A 16035-nucleotide genomic window follows, 5' to 3' on the forward strand; every position below is an offset into this window, starting at 1 on the left:
CATAGTACTTTTCGAAAATTTCAAAAATTCTTGACTCCCAGACATACTGGGTACAAAGGGTTTTGGCTGAACCAACAACCCTCTTAAGATCAAACCATCTTTTTCCTGTTTTTGGATCCAAGAGTATAATGGACAAAGCTTCAAGAATGTTCTTAATTTCAAATATTGGGCAGGGTTTTTTTTCTTTCTTTCTTTCAAGTAAGTTCCTTTTGCTGGTCTGAGATAATTTTCTGGTGTCTTCCAAACATGTGATTGAAGCTTGGTATATCTGCTCACGCTAAGACTTCTCCTGGTATGGGGTGTTAGCCAAATTTTACCCCTGATGTTTAAGTTACCTCAGGCAGCAGACTTCTCTGGCAAACATAGCCAGTCAATATAGGAATTTCCCTGATCATTATTTTGATATCAAAAACTAAACATGGAGGGCTAAGGATTTGGCTCAGTGGTAGAGTGCTTGCCTCGCATGGACAAGGGCATAGGTTCAATACTCATGACCATCAAAAACAAAAACAAAAAACCCCCTACATGTGGTGTTTGGTATTTAGGATGGTCTTGTGTTCTCTGGAAGAGATCACAAGGACAGTCCCCAGAACAGATCTCATTAGCAATCTTTAATCCTCTTTGAGACATAGCAGGGGGTTGAGAGTTTTAAAAAACCTAAGCTGTGGGGCTGGGGATTTAGCTCAGTGGTTCCACCGCCTGCCTTGCAAGCGCAAGGACCGGAGTTCGATCCCCAGTACCAAAAAAATAAAAATAAAAAACCTAAGCTGTCTATAATCTTGGGCAAATCATTTCACCTTCCTGGGGCTCTGGTTCATCTTAGCTGTTTAATAACTGGATTGGACTAGATGGTCTCACTGATTTTGGAAGCTCTAAATATCCAGACCCACAAAGGGACCTGAAACAAGGTAACTTCTACATCCCTCACATAAAAGTCATTTTTATTCCTTATACTCTTCTTTTAAAAACTGATTGCCATTGGAATTTTAGGGTCAGAAAGAATTTTAGGGGTTAGTGATACAGCATTTGCCTAGCATGAGCCCCTGGATTCAGTCTCAAGGATGGGTGGGTGGTGATGGGGTGTTCTATTCTTCTATTTAGTGCCCTTTAAACTGAATTTTGTGTATCCTTGTAGGTGGCAAAACTAAACTAAGATAGGGATCTCCAATTTAACCAGGGAAATTCTGATTTTATTTGCTTTAAATATTGGCTTTTGAACAGGATTCTTGGTGTTTTGTTGGTACTGGGGATTGAACTCAGAACCTTGTGCTTGCGAGGCAGGCAGCAGAACCACTGAGCTAAATCCCCAGCAATTCTTGGTGTTTTGTGTGGTTGTTTTTGTTGTTTTTTAAATAAGAGGTAAAAATTTTGCACTAATCCAATCACCTTTGTTTTGCTGACAAAGATCCTCATGCCCACAAATATTAAAAATGTTGCCAAGCTGGAAGGGACAAGGACTATTAGTTCTGGTTCCTTTTTCTTCCCACTCTATTTGCTAGCACTTATTGAAAGTTAGTGTGTTCACTGTGTATTCTATTGAGTCACACAGAAATACCAAGATAGTATAGTTCAATGCTGCCCAATAAAACTTTCTATCATGATGGAAATGTTCTGGAGCAGCAGTACCCCATATTATGGCCAAGTCACATGTGGCTGTTAAATACTTGGAATATAGCTAGTGTAATGGAGTTATTGAATTTTAAATTTTAGCTTAAATTAAACTTGAATAGGGCCGGGGATTTAGCTCAGTGGCACTACGCCTGCCTTGCAAGCACAAGGGCCTGAGTTCCATCCCCAGTACCAATAGCACATGTAGCTAATAACTGCTATACTGTACAAAGTGGATCTAGAGTTTTGCCTTCATGATTGCCACACTGGGAAGTAGAATTTTCCAGGAGAAATTTTATTTGACCAGGTTATTTCAAAAGGCAGTTCCATGGCCTTATGATCTGGATAAGAGTAAATAGAAAAAGGTCCCCAATTGTTGAATGAGGGAAATCATAGTTGGAAATAGAATTATTCTTTTATACTTATTTAGAGTGACCTAACCTGAGGAACATGGGTTCCTACCATTTAAGAGTTACATAGTGGTTCTGAATTTGGGAAAATGACAGCAATCATTCTTTTATGACGGTGTACTTGAATTTGTATTGTGATTCACCCATAAATCCAAAGGTCTCAAGTATATGGAATTTGTTCCATTAAGTTTACTGTAAAAGGTAGAAAAATACTCATGGTCTATCTATATTTTATTAGGAATCGTGATAAATTTTACATAAGAAAATTTTATAACCTTTGTCTTAGTAGCCTGCCTTTTTGGAGCTTGTATTCTTCAAGAAGAAACCACCCAAAGCTACAATACACTGTGCATATGTTTTCCCTTTTTAGGTTGATTTTTGTTCTCAAGATTTCTGCTACAAATAGAAAAGTCAATTAGCTCACCAATGTCATCCATGCAAATGTTTGACCAGAGACCATGGCAGTAGAATGGGTTGAGTGCTAGCTGTCACAGTGTAATGTAATGAGTTGGCTGCTCATTTCTGGTTGATCAAAAGTAGCCTCTAATAGAAAACAGGTTAATATGTGAGATGTTCTAATGTTTAGCTCTTATCCACAAAACTGTAAAATTGACTAAATACCTTGCTTCCTTGTAGTGTGGTTTCTTCAAGAGAAATAAGAAAGATCATTATGATGCCACATATCACAAGGCTGAGATCCATGCTCAGCCATCTGATAAAGAGAGGCTTACTTCTGATGCATAGTATTGATCTACTTCTGTAATTGGTAATTGATCAATGTTTTTTAATTGCTAGCTGTGGGACCTGCTATGGTTGTGGTGGCTAACTTAAAGAGCAACAGCTTGCTGTGCGTGTGTGTCCCATTAACAGTTGTTGCCAAATGTCCATACTGGCTTGCCTTGCTTTGGATTTATTTTATTTATTTCACTTGAAAGTGTACAGTTGTTTTGTTTTGTTCCATACACAAAGGATCTTTTGTTGCAGGTGAGTTATTTTGTGTTCTTGTTAAACCATGCCCACAGCAATGAAGAAAATCGTAGTCTTCATACACATAAAAGGGGCCTTTAGACCTTCATAGTATCCCAGTTTGTTGTTAATCCAGTGTATAGCATCCCACTTGGAATTTCAAGGATACATAAGAAATCATCCCAGATTTCTTGTGTATTTTGGAATTTCTCAAGGATACAAGCTTGTGTTGACTGCCTGATTAACCTGTTGCATGTTGGAACTGTGTTTCTCTTGATGAAGAAGCTTCTTCACTGTCATCTTTTTGTTCTTGCTCTAAAGTGATGGTGCAGGCTTGGAATGCTTTTTATTGTTGCTCAGAGATTGTTTTATGCTAGCTAAGCATGTGGCTTCTTTTTCCTACATATCTCCTTCAGGCCAAAGACCATTACAACGAAAAATGATTAGCTTTATGGCCAACTTCAGGAGATGGTCTTCTACCAAAGTAACCTTCAATGTATAAAGTTCTAGTACAAAAAATGTTCTGGACAGTTTTTATTTGAATATGTTGTAATGGAGTTTGACCATGTTTCATGTTCCTAGAGATTTTATTCTACCTCACGTCTCAGTTGATTTTAAATTCCTATTTTGCTTTTCCATGATAATAGGAATTGTAAGTGGTTCCTTTTTCCATTTCTATGAGCATGAGGGGAGAGAGTTATTCCTAGAATCCCTTTCCATGGCACTGTCATGATGAATCTCAACATTGCCATTTTAATTAATTTCCTTCCTTTTATAAATGGGGCAGACAGCAGTCATATTTTATAATAGATATAAGAACATTGGCTTTTTTGCACAGAATAACAAATGAATCCAAGAAATAGCCTAAAACAAAACTTCATAGTTCATTTGGCCTACTGACTTAGTGATAAGTAGACAAATGATTTTTGTCTTGCCCCATGGCATTTGAACATATATGTTCTATTCCTGTTACTATCAAAAACAATTCTAAATGTCTTCTTTCTTCCAAGCTGGATTTTTAATGTGATAACATGCCTTTTGTTACAAAAACATTTTTTATTTATTAAAAAACTCAATCTGATTCAAATTTTTCAGGAATATTCTCAAAGTATACTTTGGATCAGATTAAATAATTTTTTTAAAAATGAATAAAATATATATACATTATCAATTTGAATATAAATGCTATTTTTCTTTTTACAAAAAAAAAAAAGAGAAATTGAAGTGTTCCAGAATTCAGTGTAGCATACTCTCTTCAAGCCCTGTGCAATACATGATTGATTTAATTGCAGGACGCAGTTACTTCATGATTTATTAATGAAACAGCTTAATTAGAAGCGCAGCCGCAAATCCAAGCAATGTAAATTATCTGCTAGCTAATGAAACATGTGATATGTGTACTGAAGCCTGGGACGATAGAAAACTCTTAGATTGACCCTTTGGAAGATGGCATGTTTGAGTAGCAATTTGTTATATATTTGTAGCACAATTTCCATTTTATTAGTGAGCGAGGAACAAGAAATAATTTTTATTTTTCCCTTTAAAAATTTGTTCTTAAAGTGATCTAGTAATTTGAAAATTGTATCTTTTATATATAATACTGTGTTGTTTTTTTTTTAATGGAAGTAGTCACAGATTCTTCCCAGTCAAGAGGTAGTTTAAATTGTTATAAAATGTAAAGACAAAGTAAAAATGGACTTCTCTTTCACTTTTACAGCTGTTCTCTAACATTCCTCCTGGCTGTTCTTTTCAACCTGTTAGTGCTTTCTTAAAATGGTATCTCTTTTCCCTTGGTCCAAAGGTAGACATGGCTGAACAGAAAGCTTAGACATTTCTGTTTACTGCACTTGGTTTCTTTGAGATGAATTAATTTGTGTCTGTTTCTCTCTCCCCCTTCTCTAGTGTGGATTCTTTAAGCGCTCTAGGTACGATGATAGCGTTCCCCGATACTATGCTGTAAGGATCCGGAAAGAAGAAAGAGAGATCAAAGATGAAAAATATAATGATAACTTGGAAAAAAAACAGTGGATCACAAAGTGGAACGAAAATGAAAGTTACTCCTAGGGGGTCAGACAAGCTTCACAGTACCCAAAATGCTTTTTTCTTTTAACTCAGACATTCATATGGATTTAAAAGCCTGTTCAAAATCTGAAGATTGATTTCAGACCAACGACACACAGTACGAAGCTACAGTTGAAACTGTGGATATTGTTACGCAGCTGAAGGCGGCTCCTGGCTTACACAGCCAAGTTTTAAGACTGTTAGAGTGGATTTTTCTGTAACTGCCTTAATTTAACTTTCTGGGTTGCCTTTGATTTTGGTGTGGCTGACTTACACGCGCTGGGGAAGGGCCTGCCCAGCTGCACACAGGTGACATCCTCCAGGGGGTGTAGCTGGAGGAGGGCACCACGATGACCCGCACTAACCGAGTGGCCGGCCCAGTCTGCTGCTGTAAGCATCATTCCCGTAGGGCTGGAGAACCTGCAGGTTAGCTGTCCTGCAGCACGGGGCTCTGCTGTTGGCGTAGTCCTGTCTCAGCTTAAAGTGCTGTCTTATTAAATGTGCAATAGGTGACATTGCCATCCTGCCCTCTTTCTCCTTTTCATAGATGTGTGAATCCTTGCACATACCAGATGCCTGCAGGTTTCCTTCTCCTTTTCACTGAAACACACAGGTGCAGCAGACTTGAATGCTAGTTATATTTGTTTGTATATGATATTTATTTTTTCTTCAAACCATTTTGTTATTGACTAACAGGCCAAAGATCCTTCACTATGGTTTATGCAATCAGACTTAGAACATGGCAGGTCATTAGTTTGACCTAAATTATTTACTGCCAGAAGATAATAATAATTCTTTGTAAATGTATCCAAGAGTTGTTTTAATAACTTATCTATAAATTATAACATCTCCTTGGCGTCCCCTCCCCCCAACCCAAAAGGTTTAAGAAAGAGGATTTAACTATGTTTCTTTCTCATCAGACATCTGATAACTTTTTAGTTCAGAGACCTGTGTGATATGTTTGAATTTCATGCTGTGACTTTCAGGAACTTTTAAAGAAAATGACTTTGTTTCTTGAACTCTAGGACATGTTTACTCACTGGTGCAAATACTGTATATTCAGGGCTTCAAAGAAACTAGTGAGCACCCAGGGTGGGTCCAGACCCATCCAGTGTGAGACTACTGAATGAGTATCTGCTACCAAAACCTTGATTCTAGTCAGGCAGAACGTCATAGCTCTTAACTTTTAGGTGTTATTGGAGCCATTCAATCAGTGAGTCAATGTTTTTTATTTTGTTTCTTCCCCTATCTAAATTCCCCAAATGACTTTGGGGACTACTTTCACAAGATCTTTGAATTGTTTAATTGTCCAGCTGTGTGGATGAGAGGAGAAAGACAATTGTCACTATATATTCAATAGAGATTGAATAAATATCAAAGCTGAATTTTACAACTTACTGTGCTTTGATAAATTAAGTTATATGGGGAGCAACAGCAAACAGGTGCTAATTTGGATGTAGTATAAGCAGTGTATCAATCTTTGTGTTTTTTTTGGTACCAGGGATTGAACTCAGGACTTTGCACTTATGAGGCAGGTGCAGAGCCACTGAGCTAAATCCCCAGCCCTCAATCTTTTAAAAGAACAAGAGAGCTGTATGTGCCATTATTGCCTTGGTGGTTTTTTTGTTTGTTTATTTGTTTTTCTTTTTCTTTTTCACAAATCTTACATCCTTAGGATACTAAGAACTTTATTCTGGTTGTATTTTGGAAATTTTATTCACAAAAAATTTTGCAAATGGCATTTTGTTTACAAAAATTTCTCTAAATCAGGTCATAACAGTGTTTAAAGTCTCAGTTTCTTGGGTAAATTGGAGCCTAACTCACTGGCTTTGTTATAGGACACTAAGAAACTGATATTTTGACAGTGTTTGTAGGCCTTTGTTATAAAAATGAATGTCCTGAAAAGAGGGGTAGTTTAATAACAAAGAAACAAGAATGTTATGGTATTTCAATTTATAGTTGTTAAAAATGTCATCTCAAGTCAAGTCACTGGTCTGTTTGCATTTGATACGTTTTTATACTAACTAGCATTGTAAAATTATTTCATGATTAGAAAATACCTGTGGATATTTGTATAAAAGTGTGAAATAAATTTTTTATGAAAGTGTTCAGTGCTTAGTAACACAGCATTGCTATATGTGAAACTCTAAAATTATAAGTGACAACCTGAATTGTATTTCTTTTTATTTCATTAAGCAAAACAAAAGTTTTCAATATTTTATTTATTCTGTCTCCCATTTAATCTTAGATCAACCAAAGATACAAGTACCCAAAGTAATACAATGTAAATGTGATCCTCTTTTGAATCAGTTATTTAGTTGATGCTTAAGTCTTTATAACTTCCTTTTTTTTATAATAACAAAATGATCTTATAGGGGGCCTATTGAAGATACTTAAGAAAGGCTGGGGATGTAGCTCAGGGGTTGAGTGCTTGTCTAGTGTGCACAAGGCCATGGGTTCAGTCCCCAGCACCACAAAAACCTACACATTACAAGTTGTCTGTTTGGATTGATTCATCTGCTTCTTGTGCCTCTGAGGGATAAAGTATTATTTAGCAAGGATACCATGCCATAAAAAAATAAAGGTTCCTGTGGCTGAGTCACTACCTTAAAATCTGTGTTAGATGTGAGAGCAAGGCTGATTTGACAGAATCATACAGTTAGAAAATACTTTCTGCACCGAAGCATTTCATTTAGATTTAAGCAGTTTAATGAAACTTCTTTAGCTGGATTATCACAACTTAGTGAGAAAATAAAGCATGTATGGTCCTCGGACAATGTAGTATGTCCTGGCCTGAATAAATTTCCTATCTAAAATGTGTTGTCTGTAAAGCATACTGGGAAATAGTTTCCACTATATTTGCTAAAAAGTCTTAGCCTTCTTGGTTCTTTGAAAACAGGTGTTATCACCCAAAGAAATACATAATTGGTACTTTTCAATGTTTGAGCCAGTGGGTTTGAACCCTTTTTTTTTGCCTGTTTGCATATCCAGTCTGATGATTTTACCCAGATAAGTCATTCTGATAATGTATAATCACCATAACAGTTTTTATTAGTAGCTGTGGTTTCACTGGAGCTATGGCATAAATGACATTGACTCAAAGTCATGGCAGTGCTTTATATGACTCCTGTGATTCCACCCACTTCCCCCATGCCCCCCCCCAAAAATACAGGAAATGATGGTATTATAGACTATCTCTATACCAGAGGAAATGTTGGAAATGTTGATACTTTATTCTTAGTTTCAAATTACTTGCCCCAAACCTCACAATGGATCACACACAGTTGTGGTTTGTCTGCCTTTGTCCCTGAGAATATTCTAGGATGTGGGGAGGATGTAGATGGGGAATGCTTTCAGTTGACCAAACCAGGGAAGTAGGGATAAGACCAAAGCTTTTACTCTAAATGAAAACATCTTACCAAGACACATAGTCACAAAAGGACATTGTGGGAGGACAGATGGATTGAGAGACTCCAGTTGTAAAGGAAGAAAAGTGAAATGCTGTAGGACCTACATTGTAAGTGGTTGGGTTCCACATAGTACATCCTCAGGGCTAAGAAAACAAATGTGGAGGTTTGGTCAGTTTGGGTAGCATAAAGGGAATGATTAAAGGCAATTCTTCAAAACCAAAAGGATTAGGTTCTAACCACTTGCACTGAGGAGAAGGTGAGGTTTAAAGAGGTGGAAAAAAACCCTTCAGAATGATTTTGAAAGAGTGGTTGTTGCAAAGCATGTAGGTGTCTTACCTGCAGGGCCTGATCCTGGTCAGTGTGAGCTTTCCTTCTCTTAAAAAACAGGTTTTGCCAGTCCAGGAAGGCATCTCCTCCCACTGGTAGAATGTGGCAGTGCTCTTTACACAAAGTGAGCCATCTGCTGCTGCATTCCCAGCAGACAGCTTCCTGGGGGAAAGTCATGAAGGGATGCATGGCCTAATCCTCTAAAGACAAATGAACTGTGAAACAAACCAGAGCAAAAAAATTGGTCCCCCCCATGCAGGGGTGGGCCAGGTGTCACAAAGGGCAAAACTGACCAGGAAATGGTTGATGATTAACCTGGAGTGAGGGAGTCAAGTGCAATTTTTGCAGCAGCCAGCAAAATACCTCAGTTTTCTTTGCCCTTGCCCTGGCTCATCTCAGCTCTGCTGCCTGTGCCAGGGCACAGAAACAGACCCATGTTGGGAGAGGGCAGATAAAATGTCCCACTATTCATCCTAGAACATCTGCCCCAAATCTCACACTGTAGGGTCAGGGTGGGCTGCTTTGGTTATCGTAAAGTCTAGCAGGTGAGGGTCAATTCACCAATAACCAGTAGATTTAAGCGAGCATTCTTTTAAGATCCTGTCATTGTGGGATAGATGTGCTTAGTCATACTACAATTGGAAGTCGGTTTTTTTTTTTTAAGACACCAGCTCTGACCTTTTTATTTTTTTAGATTTTAGAGAATTGAACCCAAGGCCTTTGCACTGAGCTACATTCCCAGCCCTTTCTGTTTTGAGACAGGGTCTTGCTCAACTCTGAGGGGGAGCCAGGCTGTAGTGTCATTTAAAGCTCCCCAGGTGATGACACCAGTGCCGCCAAGGTTGGAAACTGCTTTAGAGACCATCAGATGCCCTGCGTATCAAAAGGGTTCTGCCCTCTGTGTGGGAACTCCTCCTTTCTGTCTGTGGTACCTCCGCTGCACCAGTAGTGAGCTGAGCATTGAGAGGTGCATTTCAGGGGCAAGAGAAAAGCAATTAATTAGCCAGGGATGGTGGTGCATGCCTGTAATCCTAAAACTCTGGGAGGCCGAGGCAGGAGAAGTGCAAATTCAAGACCAGCCGGAGCAATTTAGCCCCATCTCAAAAAATTAAAGAGGGCTGGATATAGCTCAGTGCAGAAGCCCTGGGTTCAATCCTCAGTACTAGGGAGAGAGAACTGAAGCCAGGCACAGTGACATGCATATAATCCCAGCTATTTGGGGAGGCTGAGGCAGAAAGATCCCGAGTTTGAGGCCAACTGGAGCAGTTTAGTGAGACCCTGTCTTAAAATAGAAAATAGGGCTGAGGATGTAGCTCAGTGGTAGGGTACTTGAGTAGCAGGGTTAAGGCCCTGTGTTCAATCCTAAGCACTGCAAAAAAACCACAAAAAACAATTGATCAGTACATACCATGCATACTTGGACATGACCTAGTTATGGCTTAGGAATAAACTGGGGGAGTCACTCATATCTTTGTGCCCCAGTTTCTTCATCTGGTAAAATATAATAGAACCCCTTTCCTAGACGCTTATAGGGAGATGACCAGGAAGTGCTCATTAAATGTTATCTGGTTTTACTGTTATTATTCCTTTGGAAGGAAGCATGGAAATCTAGTTCTGCTTCCTTGTTTCACAGATGAAGAAACAATTTTTGTTGAACTAGAAGCTTTTCGTCTCCTCATTCTTGGATGACTATCAACTAGTGGCCGTTGTAACTGCAGTCTGAAAGCATAACTACCCTCTGCTGGCTGCAGGCAGAAGTACTGTGAGCCTAGCACCATGGTGTGTGCCTGTAGTCCCAGCTATTTGGGAGGCTGAGGCAAGAGGATCACTGGAACCCAGGAGTTAGAGACCATCCTGGGAAATACAGAGAGTCTTCATCTCAAAATGCTGTGAACGCAGTCCTTAAATGTAAAGTGCTTATCAAACTAGGTCACTTTGAACAAGATTGACCTTATTTCTATCTTAAGACTTTTTTGCAGCCTGTAAGACAAGGAGAGGGTTTAGATTGGGTTCAAGGCATGCACAGAAAGTGTATTAAGAGTAATCAAGTGGCCATCTTGATATTGTTATATACTGATTCTTGATTTTTTTTCCTCTAGAAATAAGAGTGTAGAAAAAGCAGAATCGTTTTTAAAAACCCATTCTTGGAGCTATTTACACAATATCAATTCTTTGGTTTCCTTATTAGGCAGGCAGGCTGTAGTTTCCTTGCTTATCACTGGTTGTGTGGAAGAGGAAATGCTCACAGCCCATCGCATACCTGAGGTACATAATGTATGTTAGACCAGACTTTGAAAACTTGTATGTCTGACTTCCACATGATACAGTAATACATTGACCGAGAGACCTGTTAAATGCAAAATAATGCATTTTCCTCCAGGAAGACTGGGGGAATGTTAGGTTCCAAGGTATCATCAAGTTGCTGATAAAACTGAAGTTCATGGTTCCCACCTAACTGAGGAAGCTACTTATGGTTAGGAAGTCTCGATTGACAGAGTGGTTAAGAACAGTCACATGTAATTCCAGGTACTCAGGAGGCTGAGGCAGGAGGACCACAAGTTCCGAGCCAGCTTGGGCAACTTAACAAGACCCTGTCTCAAATAAAAAATGGAAAGGGATGGGGGATGTAACTCCATGACAGAGTGCCCCCTGGGTTCTATCTTTAAAACAAAACAAAAACTAGTCTTGGAAATGTAACATGCAAAAAAAAAGAAAGAAAGAAAATGTAACATGCTAAAAATGCTAAGTCCCCCTATACCACTCACTACTTGTGTGACCTGGGCAAGTTTAAATAGATAATGCCTTGATATCCTCATCTGTAAAATGGTATATGAAATAACTAGGATTATTGTAGTTATCACTGGGATAGTCACACTATCCTACCTACTGCCATACAATTGCCTAACCCCTACTGTCCTCAAATATGTGGACAAAAGGTACCGGAGGCACACTGCGGTCTTCGGTCTTCGCTGAATCTGAGTATGTTGCCATTACTAGCTTGACAAGACAAGTGACATTTGCCTTAGGTGACTTACGGGCCACACTTTCAAGATACCTGCCCCATGGGAGGCAGAACACCATTCCAACTCAACAGGAAACCATGTCTTAGTTCCAATAGCTGAGCCACAGAAGCTATGGCCTGTTGATCTGGACATGGTGACCTCAGTAAGTCAGTAACAAAACAAAAAAAGATTGAACAGAACTGGTTTAAAGAGTGAAGCTCCCCTCCACACCTATACTGGGGGTGGCCCCAGGGCCTTCACACTGAGCTATATCCCCAGCCCTTTTTATCTTGAGACAAGGTCTCATTGAATTGCTAAGCTGCTGTGTCAGTTACTTTTCACTCCTTTCTAAGACCAAATACCTGACACCCAAAGTTAGAGGGGAAAGGGTTTAATGAGCTGACAGTTTGTAGAGGTTTCAGTCCATAGTCTCCAAGGCAGAGGGACCCATGGCAGAGGGGCGGCACAGAGGAGAAACAGCTCAGGGTGCCAGAAGGTAGCCAAGCAACAAGGGAGCTTAACAGGGTCTTTCTGCCCCTTTTATCTCATTCAGACTACTTAGGGCAGGTAGCACTCACGCTCTTAATCCTAGTGCCCTCAGCCATAGCATTGCAGCTTGAATCAATTCCAATGTCACACACTAGATCCAGCCACCTCCCCCACCTATGACCAGATGACGCTTTTTGGGGGGATATCTAGCCACAAGCCGTAACAGCTGCCCAGGCTGGACTTGAACTTGTGCTCCTCCTGCCTCAGCCTCCTAGCGTCCTGGGATGACAGGACTGTGCCACCATACCTGGCTTAAAGAATTAAGCTTTTGCAATTTGATATTTCCTTTCTTAAGTAGCAGTGATTCTTCAGTTTTTCTTTGCATGTTCCTCTATTAATAACCCAACCACTCTGTCCTTATCTTTGTAGCATTTAACACTTTCTGAGATAAGCTTATATATTTATTATCTGTCTTTTCCCCTTAAAAGTCTCATGAGAGCAGGGATCTTGAGGCCTTGTCCACTGCTGTACCCCAGCTCCTAACATGGGGTCTGACTGGCACATAGTATTGTCTGAGACAGTTACTGAATGAATGAACCCCAGAAACAGGCAGCTAGAAACTGAAGAAATGGAGTAAAGGGAAATGTGTGTGAAAGTAGACACCGGACTATCCCAATAAAATTTAAAAAGAGAACAGCTTGAACTTTGATACCTTGTGTAGGAGAAAAATAGTAACTCCTGTGGGTTCTTAGTTGGAGAGGATTCCTGTTACAAAAGACAGATTAAGGAGGGCAAACAAGTTGATTGACATGTACATCTCTCATAGACAGGAGAGACTCCGGGAGAGTGAGTACAGTAGTTCTTGGAGGTGCCTGTGAAGTCCAGTTATTTTTTAGTATCTTCAACAAAGAACAGTAAATTTTTAGAGAGGTGATAAGACAAAGCAAAAGGACTTGAGTCTAGAGGCAGCAATTTATGGGATAGCAAATAAATGGAAGATAAAGACCAGTTAAAAAAGCTTGCTCATGTAGATTCCTCTGGTAACACTGTTACCAATTTCTGACCCTAGGTCCTTTTTTCCTCGTAATTGTAGAATCAATAACAAGACAAGCACCAACTGAGCTCGAAGGAGATTTTTATTCTTGGCCAACACAGATAAACCAATTTATTGCCCCAGTGAGAGTCAGTGGGTTATAGATGCTGAGGGAAAAGAAATGAGGGGGAAAGAGGCTAATAAAGGGGAGGAGGATTAGTCATGTCTTTTTGGGGAATTTGGGTGCCACCTTTTTCTGCTCTGTTATGGTTCTCTCTGGTCATCATCGTGGTGCTGGGCAGTGTGGCATTTAGCAGGCAGACGAGATTACAATGAAGTTAAGAAGTTGGCTGATAGACCCTCTAGCAGCCATCTCAAGTCCAGCCAGTACTGGCTAGTCCACCTGAACAGGGACTTCCAGCCTGCAGGCATCCTGTCCTCAAAGATCAAGAGTAGGATGGGGTGGGAATTCAGCTAAGTCAAGTCTGGAGTACAAGGTAAGAGGAAGGTAGCACCACCTTTGGGCCTAAAAGGGTCTTAAATTGCCTTTAGTGCTTAATCTTTGTTCTTGCAAGGAGAAGGTATAAGTAGTTTTATCTTTCTACATCTATGTCCTGCTTTCGGGGAGGGGAGAGAGTATCCATTTCATTTTGTCTTTGGCTCCACAGTCCTTCACATTTTCGGGAGGTACATTAGTCAGTTTTTCGGTGCAGGGACAAAATAATTGACATGTGAAGCTTAAAGGAAAAAAGGATTATTTTGGCTCATGGTTTCAGCCCAGGTCAGCTGGCTTAAAAGTAGAAACATCATGGTGGAGGAAAGGCTCTCAATTCATGGTAGGCAGGAAGCAGAGAGCAGGGGAAAAGCCAGAGAGAGATATATCCTTCAAAGGTGCGCCCTCAGTGACCTACTTCTTCCAAGTGTGCCCCCGCATCCTCACAGCACCTGCAGCTATGAACTCATGGATGCATTAATCCATTAAATGAGATTAGTGCCTTCAATATGTGTGTGCATGGGGGGGGGGGGATTTGATCTTGCTAAGTTGCCCAAGCTGGCCTCAAACTTGGAATCCTCCTGCCTCAGCCTCCAGAGTAACTAGAATCACAGGCATGTACCAGTATGCCATGTCAGTACATGACTCGTTGGGAGACACAATATTTAAACAATAACAGCAAGAATATTTTTGTCTCTCATGTATAATTCAGACCTGACTAGAAGATTTCTTGTCCCTCAAATTGTTATTAAAATAATTCACTATGAAGCCATTATACTGAAGGAGCTCCAGGGCCCCTGGGTTCCAACGTAAACAAACCAAAACCCAAACTGCCAACTAACTTCTACTTAGTCTCTCCTCAATGATCAAATAAGGCTATTGCTCTACTTTAACCAATCAAGTATTTTCTTCATCTTGCCTTTTCTTTTCCTTTCTTTCTTTCTTTTTTTTTTGGTACCGGGGATTGAACTTGGGTCCTTGTGCTTGCAAAGCAGGCAGCGAAACCACTGAGCTAAATCCCCAGCCCTCTTTCTTTTTTTTTTTTTTGGTACTGGGAATTGAACTCAGGACCTTGCACTTGCGCAGCAGGCGGTGGCACCACTGAGCTAAATCCCTGGCCCCAATCTTACCTTTCCTTTGTGCCCCTTTGTTGGAGCCTGGAACCACATGCCAACTAGAGCTGCCAGTTCATGAACTGACTGATGTCTCTTCAAACAGTCTTTAAATTTATTTATTTTTTTTTTTGTATTAAATTCTTTTATTGGTACATTGTAGGTATACAACACAATTACATTTCTCATTGGGAATTGTACCTTTACATAATGCATCTTGGTTCTTATTTTTTCCCCATTAGTCTTTAAATTTATAATGTGCCAAAGTTTATCTTTCACCATTGCTATTTCCAGTTTGTCCAAGTCCAGCGTTCCCCTTGTCCATGACTATAAGTTCTTAGGGGTTTACTACCTCATAATCCCCATCACACTCCTGCCTAGACTCCGTGGATGTGACTCCAATTCTCATGAAAAGAAATTCATCTTTTCCTCCAGTTTGCACAAAGGCACAAAAGATCCAGTCTCAGCAACCTCCCTCCATTAAAAAAAATCAATGTGAGCCTTATAATGAGCGCTCACATTGTGAACCAGCCTTTGGAATCTCCTCCCTTCTCCCCTCCACCTTCTCTCTGCAAAGGGAATTCCTCCCCTGGCTTCCTGCAGAGCTGTATGTGAGCCTTCTTAGGGGACCTCTCCCAGCACTCCTGCAGCAGATCAAAGTAGTTACTTCAAATGAAAACTAGGTTTCCCCTAAAACAAGTCCTGGTGAATAGGATGACCTCTACACCACCACACAAGTAATGACTTGAATGATAGAATCCCTTCAAGGGAGAAGACAAACTTTTTGTGCTTTGGTGGAATGCTAGACATTGTTTAAACTTAAAACTTTCCAGGGTATGTGATTGCCTTTGAGCTGTTTTACAACTCTGAAAATTGCAAATAACTCAGGACAATGCAAATAAATCTGTCAGATAGAGAGACCAGCCTCCCTGATTCCCATGGAAAAAGCCAGTTTTGCAGCTTCTGCAAATTCTTCCCTGTATTCCTGTTTGATTTCTCCTTTGGATGTGTAACATTTTTTTTCTGGTCCCCTCATTTAATTAATGTGTTAAATATAATTTTTGACCTGTGTTCATGTTACAACTACACGAGAGTCTTGATTTTACCTCTTTTGAAAATTGCCT

General features: G+C 39.9%; 1 protein-coding gene across 3 annotated transcripts in view; it reads left to right on the top strand.

Moving 5' to 3' along the window:
- The window catches only part of Itga6 (integrin subunit alpha 6), an 81932-nt gene extending 74780 nt beyond the window's left edge, over nt 1-7152 (top strand). For 2 of the 3 annotated variants that reach the window (XM_004857678.4, XM_087200339.1), the window contains one exon: nt 4887-7152. In XM_004857678.4, the coding sequence (XP_004857735.1) occupies nt 4887-5048 (162 nt within the window). In that variant the 3' untranslated portion in view covers nt 5049-7152. Of the gene's footprint in view, nt 1-2654; nt 2785-4886 lie in introns of all 3 variants that reach the window. The other variant, XM_013076962.3, reaches the window with a different exon arrangement.
- Nucleotides 7153-16035: the final 8883 nt, after the last annotated feature.

The sequence above is a fragment of the Heterocephalus glaber genome, unplaced genomic scaffold (genome assembly GCF_053883595.1).
Source record: "Heterocephalus glaber isolate CG9 unplaced genomic scaffold, H.glaber_assembly_v1.0 deba00000347, whole genome shotgun sequence".
In the NCBI taxonomy this organism is placed as follows: domain Eukaryota; kingdom Metazoa; phylum Chordata; class Mammalia; order Rodentia; family Bathyergidae; genus Heterocephalus; species Heterocephalus glaber.